Source organism: Microchirus variegatus (genome assembly GCF_963457635.1).
Source record: "Microchirus variegatus genome assembly, chromosome: 9".
Lineage (NCBI taxonomy): Eukaryota > Metazoa > Chordata > Actinopteri > Pleuronectiformes > Soleidae > Microchirus > Microchirus variegatus.
In genome coordinates this window covers 21643406-21658342 of record NC_139810.1, presented here as the reverse complement: position 1 = coordinate 21658342, position 14937 = coordinate 21643406, and the positions used below count along the sequence as shown (strand labels likewise).

At 41.4% G+C, this 14937-nt stretch overlaps 1 protein-coding gene across 1 annotated transcript; it reads right to left on the bottom strand.

Annotated features, from left to right (window-relative positions):
• Positions 1–2277, bottom strand: birc5b (baculoviral IAP repeat containing 5b; the record flags this gene model as incomplete). The annotated part of the gene is made up of 4 exons (XM_083894532.1): positions 1–117; positions 693–810; positions 1443–1552; positions 2152–2277. 4 exons carry the CDS (start codon positions 2275–2277, stop codon positions 28–30), a joined length of 444 nt encoding a protein of 147 aa, XP_083750658.1. The 3' UTR covers positions 1–27.
• Positions 2278–14937: the final 12660 nt, after the last annotated feature.

Here is a 14937-nt window from a genome sequence, read left to right as displayed (position 1 = left end):
GTGCAGCAATGAATTTACAATTTAATGTCATATGGAGTCAAGCTGAGATTTAAGACTCTCAAGCGTGTGGTCGATTTCATCCCGTAAATAGGCCATCTTCTTATGACAAACCTTTCTCTAAAAAACAGAGAAACAATTCAGTGTCAGCATTTTTAATTTATCCTCAACTCATTTCATACAAGAGATAGACCGATATGGTTTTAAATCAAGGCCGATACCGATGATTAGTAGTCAATGAGGCCGATAACCGATATTTGGGGCCGATATTCACTTATCTTTAACCTTTAAATGCATTTAAGCATGTGTTTATTAAACAGCTTTTCAGATTTGCAACAAATCAAAGTTTAAATCTTATTAAAACAACAGACATCATCGTTTTAAATATATCATTCTAACAAAAAGTGCAGGAAGCTTCCAGGCTCAGCAGTTAAATGAAAACTTAAACAAATAAATAGCTCCCTAAAGTTTTCTACAGTAAAAAAAGTTTTCCAAAATTTCAATATTCAAACTGAAATGTTATTTCATCTTTCACTTATCTTTGTTTTAAGTTCAAACTGAAATCTTAAATAAATTGATCTCTTATCAGCCGTCAGATTAAAAATAAAGCTGATTTCGATATGTGTCTAAATGCAGAATATCAGCGTCAATAATCGGTCTATCCCTAATACAAACTACACAGACGGGACACTTACCAGGTAAACTTTTAGCCTCTCTTTTTCCTTGCCAAAGAATTCAGCCACAGTCAGCTCGGTGAAATCCTTTTTCATGGTTAGAAATCCACAGTGAGGCGAGCGTTTTATGTGTTCACTCCTGAGGCAGGAAATACAGGAGATAAATGTATAATTAATATGGAAAGTGACACCGAAGAGCAAATCATCTGTGAAGGCTTAAAACAAATGTGGTGATGTCCTTCCATAGACTCTATAAACCTTTACAACTCCTCCCTCTGATGATCAGACTCTTTATAAATAAATAAACAAACAAACAAACAAACAAACAAACAAACAACAAACAAACTATAATTACCCATTCTCATCTAACTTCTTTCATTTGTTTATACTGACATTCTCTGTATATTGTATACATTTCCAGATTGTCTACATTGTTTATTGTATTGTTTATTTTATTTCATTTAGCTTATTGTCTATTTCACTGTCTTATTTTATTGTATTTTATTTACATATTTTATTTTATTTACATCTGTATATCTAGCTCTTGTTTCCTCATGCTGTATTTCTTCTTACTTTGCACAGAGCATCTGGAACAAAAACAATTTCCCCCCGGGGATTAATAAAGTATTCTGATTCTGATACTGTACATGTAACAGTTGTGAGTAATGCAGGATGAATGTAATTTTTCAGATGTGAAGTCAATGTATTCGTTTTCAATCCTGGCAAAACATCACCGACTCAAAGCATTGGCTTTTCATGGCTTTTCCTCACCAGGGATCATCATCTGGCTCCCAGCCCTCGAGCTCAATCAGACAGAAGAAACAGCACGCGACGTCAGGCTCATTCTCACTTGGACAGTGGACAAACCCGGCGTTGGCCATCTGCGAAGACAAACAGCAACACATGTCTTCATGTCACACACTATTCTGTGTGTTTTTACACAGAACACAATCCGAGCACTAAATTAAGGACGTTTGCTGTGTGCTGGCAACTCAGTGACATGAACACAACAAAGGGCCAGAGTTAAAAGGAAGTCAGATGTCAGAGAGAATTAAGCCGCAGCGTGATTTTCTTTTCGAGTCGTGGGGAGGTTATGAGCTGGTAACATGGCATATAGTGTTGCTCATCAAGTGAGGTGTCAGCAGCTCATCCATCACGTCAAGACGAGGGTGGGGCAAAAGGGAGGTGGACATCTGATGCATTTGCAACTAAATATGGCACCTGTTTAACTGTAAATCACAACCCGTCACAGCCTTGGATACATAGCTGCCGTCAGCTATCAATAATTACTCTCATAAAGAAGGTTCATGTAAATTGGGCCATGTGCTAAAAGTCTGACGGAATAAGTTACACGCTCTTACGCTCAGTGCCGTCTCTGCAGACAAACTCCTCCTTTGATTTGACAACATTGTACCGTCAGAATACAGATATTAGAACGAGATTTGTGTCCGACTTCCTTTAAGCTGCGGAGACCTCTTACCTTTTCAGGTGTGCAGTTACATTCCTCTCTAAAAGGCCAGTCGGCAAAGCTCTGTTCTCTTAAATCTTGGCTGTACATTTTGTCATAAAAGTAAAACCTGGTGCTCAACACATCTATGCTGGCCATGTGTGCAGCAAACGCAGACTCCAGGTAGTGTGAGAGAGTGTGTGTGTGTGTGTGTGTGTGTGTGTATGGTAATGAGAATGCAGCTGAGAGGCCCTGCACACTTCCACAGGTGATGTCAGTTTTGTCTGATCGGCCTGCTCACGTTTGAGGAGGGTGTGGCTGAGATGGGAAATGGGTGGAGCTGGAGTAATATGTGCTTCTATAACATATATAACATACACACATACATATTTGTATATATATGTATATATATATGTGTAAATATGTGTATATGTTTGTGCTTGTATGTATATATACATACACATACACACACACACACACTTACACTACCTTGAGCCTGGGTTTGCTGCAGATATGGCCAGCCAGACATGTGTGTGTGTATGTGTATGTATATATACATACAAGCACATACATATACACATATTTACACACATATATAAACATATACATATATATACATATATGTATATATATACATATATGTATATATATGTATATATATATATATACACATATAAACATATATATATATGTGTAAATATGTGTATATGTACGCACATACATATACACATATTTACACACATATATACATATACACATACATATATATATACATACATACATATATATATGTATATATACATATACACATGTATACATATATATATAAAAAACTGGATGTATAAATGATTAATTTTGGATTTGTGAGTTTAAAGTGTTCAGCACAAACATATAGTTTGCACTTGATGCTTACGATGCACTGGAGTTCAGTTTAGTTTCTAGTTTCAGTAACAGCATTTATCACTTTATAGTGTATAACAGACTTTCTCTATAAAGACAACATACATTTACTCACATAAATCACAATAGTAACAATGCTAACGCTAAAGTAAAGCCTTTTAAAAACTTTAAAAAAAATGAGGACCAAACTTTAGAAGCCTCACTTTATCACCAATTTAACTTAATTTCCTTCCTAAACACTCAGAGCAGAACAGTGTTAGGGTCCTTTTTATGTCCGGCATGGACTTTTAAAATGTTAACTTGCATTAATAAGTCATTTAACTTGGCACACACCAGTAATGTGTGGGTAACTTTACTACCCCCTGTTGGCAACCGAGAGGAATTTAAGGCTGTCTTTTGCTTAAAAAATTATCCTGTAACAATTAAAGAAGAAAAAAAAGGTTGAGTTAATTTCTTCTTCTCTGCTTAAAAAATATCATTACTACAAAGAAACCAAATGACCAGGAGTTCTAATTACCTGCATTTTATACATTTTGATAAATGTAAAAGTAAACAAAACATGATGACCGCAAAAGCAGCTGTGTAATGTCATTGGTGGAGGTGTAAACTTCACCCGCGTGTTCACTGCTGTATCTCTGTAACGCGACTCCCTTTGGATCCTTGGTGTTGAAATGTGCTTACAACTCTAAACTGCCGTCCTGCTCTCTCCTTCTACCCTTATCTTAGCGCCCGGTGCTGGAGTGTGGAGACACAAGTGTGTCTGCTCGTGAGGCGGAGAATCTTTACTCCGTGCAAATGAACCTGATCGTTGGCAGCTCTGTGATAGGGAGATGCTGTGCAAGGGCCACGAAGTGAGCCCACGAGGCCTTGAGCGCGTTGGCCTGTCGGAGTGGCATGTTTGGCGGCTACCTGCTTATATTCTGTGGACACGGCAGAATGACACGTACTTCTGAATTTCTGCAGGTGTGTGTTACCGTTTTTCACGTATAGTTTTTCTCAGCCTTTGCCGTTTCTCTCGACATGACTGCACCGTAGGTGTGAGGATCAACATTGTTGTGCACATGTAGCATGTGGCACCACCAGTGGAAGCCTAAAATAAAGATTAACCGTTTTATAACCTTCCGTCTCCTAAATGGATGTCCAGTCTGAGTCGGAAATTTGTGCTGTACTATAATTTTTTTTCCCACTGGTTCACGTGTCTATTCTCTCTGTAACTCTATCTCACTGTACCTTTTTCCGTGAGCCTTCATTGACATTCGACTACCCTCCTTCTTTCTCCTCCTCCCCTGCGTTCAACGTTCCACTCTCTCCTTCTGACACAAGTGCCCACACTTATTAAGTTCTGCCACCGTTGGCTGCTGGAATCTCCTGCTCCAGCTTTGTTTTCATACACGGCCGAGCGAGAGGGTACGGTCGGGAGAGAAGTTGGAAGGGAGGAGATAGGATGTAGAGAGGTGGAAGGGGAGGTGACAGTGTCTTCACGGTCTCTGTTTCCACTTGTCCTTTACATTGCCTTTGACGGTGTAACGCTGTGTTGTTTTCATGCACGGTGGACGGAATGTTTTTTTAAAAGAGAACAACGGAAGATTATATAGGTAATTTATTTTTGTATCCGAGGAGCCCGGATCAGTTTTACCCCAGGAAGAAGAGAGATTGGGACTCAAATTAGTATAAGTTTGGAGATTGGACTTGGTAAGGCTAACAGGAGGACAATCAATGTGGAGCACAGGTAAGGACTCAAACCTATTATTATTATTATTATTATTATTATCCACTACTGTAGTTGTCTACTGCCATTGACAGTGATCCAGTGCCTTCCTAAAAGAAAGGAAGTCTCACTTCCTCCACTTTGTGATTGTGATTATTATATGTGTGTGTAATAAATAGACACAACACGATTACATCTCAATAAATGACCAGACAAAATGTGCGTAGTGTCTGTTTAAGTGACTCTCAGCATGAACATATACAGCACATGTGCCTGTAGAGCTGACAACTGTCCTGACAGCTCCACCTGTCCTCAACTGCCACCACATCCATATTTAACATGCACATTTGGGAGAAGCTGATCGTATTGTATGTGTGCGAGTGTGTGTCCATGTGTGTTTACGTGTTAGAAAATCGGAAATAGTGAGTTTGTGCGAGACCTGGTCATGTGACATGTGCACCATTTGGATCCGTTTGTTGGAACAATATAAGAAACGTTGACGATTATGTTGTAGCCAAGACATGCTCGACCATATGCACAAATAACTGTATCTGAGGCTATAGTGAAAGCAGCAGCAGCAACACTTCAGCATGTATGTCCTGCGAGCAGTTATAGAGCAGACGTGATTTCACTGTGGTTGGAAAGAAAGACTGTGCTCCTGTGTTGGTGTAAAAATGTCAGGGACGTGTGAGAGAGAGTGTGACGGTCAACATCAACATTCTCCGTCTCATAGGCAGGCGTGGATTCACAGGAGCGGCACACCCACCTGTGTACACAAAATCATTTCTTTCTTTTTGTTGTTGTTCCCCCTGTCTCTCTAAATTCCATCATAAACATCTATCTAGAGAGAAATACTCAACATCAGGAAAAGCAGACTGTTTTCATTGGGAAAATCCTGTTTCATTTTATTTTCCCTCTGTAGCTTGGCAATCTTTGAGGAAAATGTGCTCATCCATTATCTCATTATCACCTCCCGTTGCATTGTTTCTCTCCGCATTTCACTAAGCAACAAAAATCTGACCGTCCCGATTCTATGGAGCCTTTCCTTGGGATCAGGGAATGCACAGGAACTATACAGCGGGGCCACATTTCCTGCACATATCCATACCTGATCAATAGTCTAAATTTAGGGAGACGATTATCCCTCACATTTGCAAACGGATATGTTTAACCGTCAGACTCGCAGGCTCAGCTCAGTTCGAGGACAAACGCAGAGGACTTTTTGAAAAAGAGACACAAAGAGAATCAGAGAGAAATGACGAGAGGAAGAGAGAGTAGAAGAGAAGTACTATGTAGTATGCTTCTTGACGCTTGCCGAGCCCTCTGACCTTTGACCTTCGAAGACAGTCTCTAAATTCACCACCACAGTGCCAGGAGACACCCAAGGCCTGATATGTGACCTCGGTGCAGACTCTGCATCATCAGGGATCTTTTTCGTTAAGTCACACAAGCACACAGTGGAGGAAGTAAAAGGGGGAAATTAACAATTGTGAACAGCCCTAAAATGACTAAAGGCTCCAGATCATGAAATATGACTAGAATCTAGGATTAACAAAAAGCAGCTCTTTTTAAAGCTGCTTTTTGAGCAGTAAGTTAGAGTCTGTCTGGCAGATTCCAGTGAGTATACAGTATATTGTGTTTCCCCTGCAGAAATGAATGAAGAAGACAGATTATAGCACTGCACCTTTGGTGGACTTTGATGTATTCTTCCCCTCAGGTTTGATTTATCATCTGCCTTTGTCTTTATAAGATTTTTTTTTCACACTCAGCGGCCATTCCTTTTACATTTGACCTGCTGTACACAGACTCTACACTTTGCCGAATTCATCATTCAGCTGATGTTTTTGTCCAGTTGCAATATTGACACATGCTGCTTTATCAAGTCTGCTGTATATACATATATATATATATATATTCTATAGATTTCTGAGTCAGACTTCTGACTCAATCTGACAGGCCATCACAGCTACATACAAGCTTTATTTACTTCCGTATGTGTTGACATGGGATCATTTTTCATGATAGGACTTTCAGTATAGTAACTAGTGCTGCTAAAACCAATGGCCAATGGCTGTTTATACTAATATCTTATCTTCTTAGTAATTTTTTTTATTTTATTTTTTTAAATTTTGCCCCCCTGTACGAGAGTTCATTTGATCTATTTTTATTAATGGTATTTTATTTTTTTCTATTTTATTAGGAGAATTTTTATTTTATGCGAGTTCATTTTATCTATTTTTATGAATGGTATTTTCTTTGCATTTTATCTATTTTATTAGTAGTATTTTGATTTTATTTCATTTATTTATTTAGCCTTTGTAGTTTTTATGATTTTATTCCATATATGCATTAGTTTTAGGTTTTTATTCAGTGTCTCCAGTGTTTCCTCAGTGGGAGTCGTCTGCACTGGGGGCTGTGATTGCCCCTGGCTGGGATGTTTCTAACTCGTGGTGAACATCGGCCTGTCTGGTGGGGGGTTCTATGGCAGTTGCTTCACTGCCGTGAGCCCCTCGCTGGCCTGTGGTGAGGTGGGCGCCCGGGTGGAGACGTCCTGGCCTCGGGCCATGAGCGGCCCCCCAGTGCAGACGGCTTCCTGTGATGGTGTTTCCTGATCCTCTGAATCCAGCAACACCTTTCATAGATCTTGTTTGTGTGTGTGTGTGTATGTATGTATGTGTGTGCGTGCATGCGTGTTCATGCGTATGCATTTGTGTGTGCGTATGTGTTGAGGTGTGGGTGTGGGTGGGGTGGGATTTGTTTTGTTTTTTTAAATATGTAAAGCACTTTGTGCTACATATTTTAATTGCATGAAAAGTGCTCAATAGATAAAGTTATTATTATTATTATAATGGGGAGTTGATGTCGTATTAAAGGGTTTACACCAGGAGAGGGCAGTATGGATTAACCAGTAAAGTCAAGATTTCAAGCTAACAGGTTTGTCTAATATGTCAGGGTCTTTCAAAACTCCTATTTGTTTGTGTTTATATAAACATAGCTTGACCACACAATTAAACACCTGAATTAAAACCAATCATAAAAGTCTAACTGCTACAGAAAACACAATGTTAGAAATGCAGCCACATAAATTAAGGAGGTAAAGGTCTTAGCCTAAGTTTCATTTTCCAGTTGATAATTCTTTGTGACTCACTTCTTTGTTTTGAGTCACTGCACAACTGAATTGTTATAAAAACATTTGCATATGAGCCAGAGTTTGTCTGGAAGTTTAGAATTAATCCACTCCATTTAAAAAAAATAAAAATAAATGTTCGTTCGTTTGTTTGTTTTCAATCGTGGTGGCTTATGGTTTCCTACACTCTTAGAAATAAAAGTGCTAAGTAGAACCATATAAGGTTCTTTGGCTTGTCTTCATAGGAGAATATATATATATATATATATATATATATATATATATATATATATACACATATATATATAGCAGCCTTTTCACCTTCATATATTGTGTCATGGTTTACACATTTCTTCGAAAATGTACTTGCACATGATTTGGAAATTATGGACATGCAAAGTTTAGCTTCACCATGTTTTCCAATTTATTTTTATGTTGCCTTTCAGCAGGCGTTCGACAGTGAAGTTGCCTCGAGCAATTCGAGTAGATGGCAAAAGGAATAATGACACTTCATTATTCCTTTAAAATATTCCTCTATACTGGCCCCTCAGAATGTGCCTTATGATTGTCTGTCCATTAAGAAGTGATAGAGGTCAGTGCATCATCTTCACAACAAGTTATTTCTATCCAGAGGCAAACAACGGGACATAATAACCAAGTTTCCCTCTTTCCCTCCATGTCTCCCCATCACCTTTGTGCTCACATACCTGTCCTAAAATGCCATCTGTCCTCCCCTATAGTGGCCCTCGCCCCCTTCTAAACCCGCTTCACTCCTATTCTCCTTCCTTCTTCTTTCCTAAAGATGATACAGAATCTCCCTGCTCCGATTTCACCCTCTCATCATGACACCCATTAAAGTGGCGCTGGGCCCTGGGCCCCTGTTGGCCTGACAGCACATTAGCACTCGGCCCATTGAACGCCAACAAGGACCGGCTCTGAATTATTGATACCAACACAACTAATGAGGAAACCCTATCTCAGCTCTTTTGCTGACACACAAACACACACACACACACACACACACACACACACACACACGGTCATTGAAGAACTTACATGCATAGCTTTCTAAAAAGTGATCATAGTCTGACCTCAGCCCTCTGATGTGTATTTGACTTAACTTTACTTTTGTAAAATGTACGGCCACTTTGGGAGGTTTTTGTGTACATGCTCTGTAAAAAACGACAGATTTAACTTTAATTCAATCAAATTTGGCGAGTTAAACTCTGTCAGAATTTTTGTGTGGATGTTTGTGGCTCCTGAACTTGCCAGTGTTGACATGCAATGGATTAAAAGTGTGCATTTGGAGCTACTGTGCAGCGGTATTGGTGGTGTGGGTCAGCCTCCTTAGTATTCACTTCAACTCTCTGTGACTCACAGCCTCAGCCAGAGAGTGTGTGTGTGTGTGTGTGTGTGTGTGTGTGTGTGTGTGTGTGTGTGTGTGTGTGTGTGTGTGTGTGTGTGTGTGTGTGTGTGTGTGTGTGTGTGTGTGTGGAGGGGGCATTTTGTGCAGCCACTGGCTCACGTGTTTGTATGTGTGTTTGAGAGCACGCCCGCCCAAGGGGATTAATTTTTTGACAGCTTTGTCAAAGTCTTCTCTTAAGCGCTGAGCTTCCAAATAACATTGTGGCTGTGTGACTTTCAAAAGGTTGCTCTCTGTTTCTCACTTTCCCGTGACTCATCATTACAGGAGAAAACTGAGGAGTAGAGAGGAGAAGAGAGCGCTCCTTGGACATGACAGCGTTGTTTGAGTGGCTCCTTGCTGAGAAGGAGGTGGACTGTGAAGCTCCATTTCAATTAGCGGTTGCATTGCTATGGTGAACAGATAGATCCGCCGCAGCCCGTCGTCTGTGACCGACTGACTGTCTGTGTCTCTGAATTCTGTCCTCTAGGTTGTCTCTTCTTGTCACTCCACATCTCTTCATCCCTCTGTCAGTTTGTGTTTAGTTTAATCTCTTCCCCACCCACCCACCCCCCTTCCTTTTTCTGCTTCCTCTGATCTGTCGCTTTCCATTTCATCTCTCTCCTTCTCTGCTTGCCAGCACCCCCCCTCGCTCCCCCACTCCACTTCCAGTCCAAATTCCATCTCTTTGACAAAAACACGGAGGTTGATAAAATGCGTAACCTTGCCTGGGCAGGTTAAGAGATGGAAGGAGAAATGGAGAGACAGAGCCGCGCAGATTAAAGGTTAATCCTTTAACAAGTCCACATACACATGGAGTCAAAGGACGGCGGGTGGGGGGTGGGTTTGTGGCGACGCAATAAACCGGTCTGACAGTGAGGCTGCCTGTGCGGGGACGCTGGCTGAGGAGAACATGGGAAATCAAAGGGAGAAACCATTGTTGGGAGAGACGGCATTTTCAGTCTGACTCTGTCTCCTCTCCGTGACTTCCACTCTGCATGATGATGACAAGTGTTTGCTGCTGCTCCTATTGGCCGAGGCTGCCACCAATCGGAGCCCAGGCATGTAAGGTGCCTTTAGGTTGTACCCGACCCCTAAAAAAACAAGAAGCGGGGAGAGGGAGAGGAAGCCAGAGTCTGTGTGTTTCATATTGAGCAGCAGACACTGACTTTTACAGCGCGCTGAAGATCCTCCTGCTGAAGCTGCCTGTGAAATTATACATTTGAGGGGGGGGAAACTGCTCGTCAGCGGTTTGTCAGAGACCACTGCAATTCCTGCTGTGCAGAAAATGATATTGGCTGTATAGCCTCCCCCTGTGATTGGCTGTCACACTTTAGGCTCCCCCTCCTCTTTCTGACTCCCCTCTTCTCTCTCTCTCTCTCTCTCCTCTGTTTCACTACCCTCTGCTTCTAACCACCTCCATACTGTCCTCAGGCTTACCTGAGCCACAACTGCAGAAGAGCTGGAACCCCTCCTCCATGCACACACACACGCACAACACACACCCCCACATGCACACACACATACACACACAGATACTCTCTCTCTCTCCACACACACACACACACACACACACACAGAAACTCAGCTTTTCACCTGGAGAGGGCAGACGCAAGGGACAACATGTGCAGCAGCAGTAGCAGCAGCAGCAGCAGACTCTCTTAACATCAAGTGCTGCCTCTCTGAGTTGCTTCTCCGCTGACAGTGGAGAGGAACTCTGAAAAGACATTTTGGAGCCGTCGTCCCTTGGCAAACGCAGGAGAGACGGGGACATTAAGGGATAACTTGCCAATCCAGGGACACCAAAGGCAACACACAGGATGATTTTGGGTGAGTTGTGGCTTTTTTTGGTGTATGGGATTAGATAAAGTCATTCGTGTTGTTGGACCCACTAATCCCTACTTAGACTTGGACATCATCATCTCTTTATCAGTGGCTTTATCCATGCACTGTTTCATTCCACACAGACATCTGTCAATACTGTGAGTGGTGGTCGGGACGAGCACTTAAATCTTAGCTTAGTGTGTGTAATTACAGTCATAGTGGACCATTAATAGGCCATAAAATGGCAGGTGTGAGTAATGACAGGGAAGGTCAAAGTATTTGGAGCTGGACTATATGATTACGCACTTGTTTGGTCACATGACCCAGCTCCACTATCCTCACATCCTGCTGGAACTTCACCACAGCCTATAAGTTACCAATAAAATCCAGAATTGCACATGTGCTCGGCATATACAATCGAGGGTATTTGTTACACTAGTGCCCAGCTTCTTTGTAACCTTCTCTCATAAATATCACATATATTTGTGTGTGTTAATGAGAAAAACAGGTTATCAAACATGTGGCCTTTTGTAAAGTAAAAAAAAACACAAAACAAAACATTGTCTACCTCTATCTTTGCTCTGATGCTCTGGTTGCAGCAGATTATTGCTTGCAGTTATCAGACAGAGATGATGTGTTGTGAGTCAGCCAGTGCTTTTTCATCTTTAGTATTCTGCTCTCACCTTGGCCACGTCTGAACGGGGGGTGAACCACTGTGTGGATTCAGCTTGTAAATCCTTAGCAGTGAATGGGAGTTTGCCTCCAAGTCCAGTTGCCTGGATCCTGCTGTAAAGACAGAATGTGTACGTTTAATAAGCAGTTCTGAGAGTATGGTCATCTGAGCGAGAGTGTGTGTGTGTGTGTCTGTGTGTCTGTGTGTGGTCATTTGTTTATCTGCATTTGTTCCATGTGTTTATGTGTTGTTATGTGCTAGCTGCTGCCAGAGAGAGGCCACTTTGCTTTTACGCATGCCTGGACTGATTCAGGCGCAGCTCAGCTCCTCTGCTCTCCCGGCAGGCATGTTTTTCAGGCAGACATCTCTAATGATTATAGGGAGTTATGTAGTCTGAGGTGAGCGAGACTGAAGTGTGCTCCTTGAAGAAAAGGTGCTCCTATTATAACCAAAGAGCTCTAAGCAAGTTAAAGTGAACACTATACAAGGACTTTGGATTAGCTTTGTTGTGTCATGTCGTGTCGTAACGTTTCTATTGAAAATGTGCCCTTTTTTACAAAAGAAAAAAAAAAAGTAGACGTCTCTCATGCCAACCTCATTTAACTGATAGGCAAGCACTGTCTTGATCAGCTCGCAGGTGGGAGACACTCTCGTAAATGATTTTTTGGTCTGGACACGTCAACGGCGGCGTTAACGGTGAACTGCAGCTGTAGCGCAGTTAGAAACGGGATGAACTTGCAGTGTTGTGAGCTCAGGATGGTTATTACAGTAGTGTTTGAACAACAATTGTGGTAAAAAAAAAAAAAAAAGTGAAAAACCATAGAATGTGGCGTCCGTTGTGCAATACTACACATTTTCAGCTTCTGTAGGAGCACGGAATCAAGTCAGCATTAATTCCCTGCATGTACAGTGGATATTTACAGCACACTGATTGGCGTTTTAAACAGTGATAATGCGCTGTAGCTCAAACAAGCCAAATCCTTGTGTTTTTCATCACATCTAATGGTCTATAATCTTCTCCCTTCACACCAGCCAAAAAAGCTGACCCAGGCTGCTCCTCATTAACTTGTCAGTCAGATAGGCATCTTCTATTATTTCTGTCTGAACACGGATATTTTTTTTCCCCCCCGTCCCTAATATTCTCCTCCGCCTGCACGACGATGTGGTAGCCGAGTGATTTGAAGTTTCTGGTTTCTGCCTCTGAAAACGATCATGTCATTGCGATGACCTTTACGATTGTGCCGCCGGAGGATCTGGACCTTCAATTAGCACATTTCTGGATTCAGCTCGGTGGCATTAATGCACGAGGTTGTGATAATACATATTTGACACAATGGCAGTATGTGCGAGTCAATAAATGTGTAAGAAATATACATATAAATAAACCAAATGCATCACTAGCTTTGTCTGTTAGGCTCATAGTCGATCCCTGTCCTTTGGTTTGCATGACCTTGAGTAGACAATCATTCCTTGTGCTGTTTGTATTCATAAATCCATGATATCCTGCTGTGCATGCAATACGTGGCCCTGGCCGAGGTCTTTGGCCACTGTGACAGCGATGATGATGACAGTCCTGATGCAGATAATGGCGTGGTGTGGCCGCAAAGCCATGAGCAGCCAGCTTAGCTCTGCCCGACATGGGCTCTGCACCAAGTTAGAGACATCGGGCTGCTGGTGCCACTGCTCCAGATGACACGAACGCTGTTTGTTTCACGTTTGTTAAAATGTTTGTGTGTCATCTGGACAGAGAACAGAGCAAAGGAAATAGTAAGCTAATAGAGAGCACGGTGACTGTGCTGCAGAGCGTATCGATAGACAGTGGCGTTGTTGGGATCAGCCGCCATGTTAGGGAAACCAAAAACCTCCGGTGCTTCCAACTTGCCGATGCCACTCGTGATCCGGACATGTTGTTTTCTCTTCTGTTTGAGTCAGAGCTGACCTCTTCAACTCAGGGCCGTGCATATCTATCTGTCTCTTTGTCTTTGTCTGTGTATGTGTGTCCACTCTGGCATCATCTGTCTTCACAATGTGTCTCTCTGTTGACCTGTCTGTGTGCAAAGCTATTGCTCATTCCATTTACCTGGTTGTAGAGGTCAGCTCTGCAGAGTCAGGTTAGTTTTTTTTTCCTTCATTTTCCCGATGCCTGCTTTGCTCTCTTTGTTAATGTCAAAGAAACGCTGTGATTATTTATTCTATATCAACCAAATGTTTGGCATACATAGCACAATTAGTCCTTGAATATGCAACTTAAAATTACTTTCATTATACGCATAATAAATAATTCAATTACTCTGCAAACTCACTGCTAAAGTTGATAGGTTGTTTGTTTAGTCACAATTTAATGTGGGATTAAAATTTCGCCTTTATTTTCATTTTGTTATAGAAGAGATTTTTTTTTTCTGGCATTGACAGACGGATGAAAGAACCCACAGGATTTTACATAGTTCACCTTTCAACATCTTCTTAATGTGGTAAGCCACACATTAATAAAGACTTATTCCCACGATCATAATTAGAATAGGCCGCATGCAAACCGCGCAGAAGTTCTGTTTAAAGCCTTTCAACTACTGCGATCACTGGCATTTGGATTGGAACGCTATGACTCAAAGTTAGTCTCATATATTTGTAAGCTGTTAACTCACACAACACATGTACACTCTTAGAAATAAATGTGCTAAGTAGAACCATATAAGGTACTTTGGCTTTTCCTCATAGGAGAAGCCTTTTTGGTTCCAGGTGGAACCTTTATAAAAGGAACCCTTAATGTTACAAAGAACCCTTTTAAAATCCCTTATTCAGGGTTTTAAAGGGTTCTCTGGATCAAAATGGGTCTTACTGGAAAACCAATGGTTCCAGGTAGAACCCTTGTAGCCCTGGTAGAAGAACACTTATTTCTAAGAGTGTATGTGTCTGGAGTAAACATGGCGTAATCTTTTTAGGGTTCCACTTCAGTTATAAGACAGCCAGGGTCATGCTTTTTTTTCAAGCGTGAGGGTAGATCCCACTAAATTCTTGACATTTGATCCAATAAAGAGATTGTGAAATAATTATACTCTATGGTTATTATAGCATTGCGAAAACAACACATCTAATGGTGCCTTTTGCACAGTTGCGTGTCTCAGGAGTGACCTAGGATGCCAGATCAATGTCACACTGCATTGTGTTTATGTGTGAGATGATGGGGG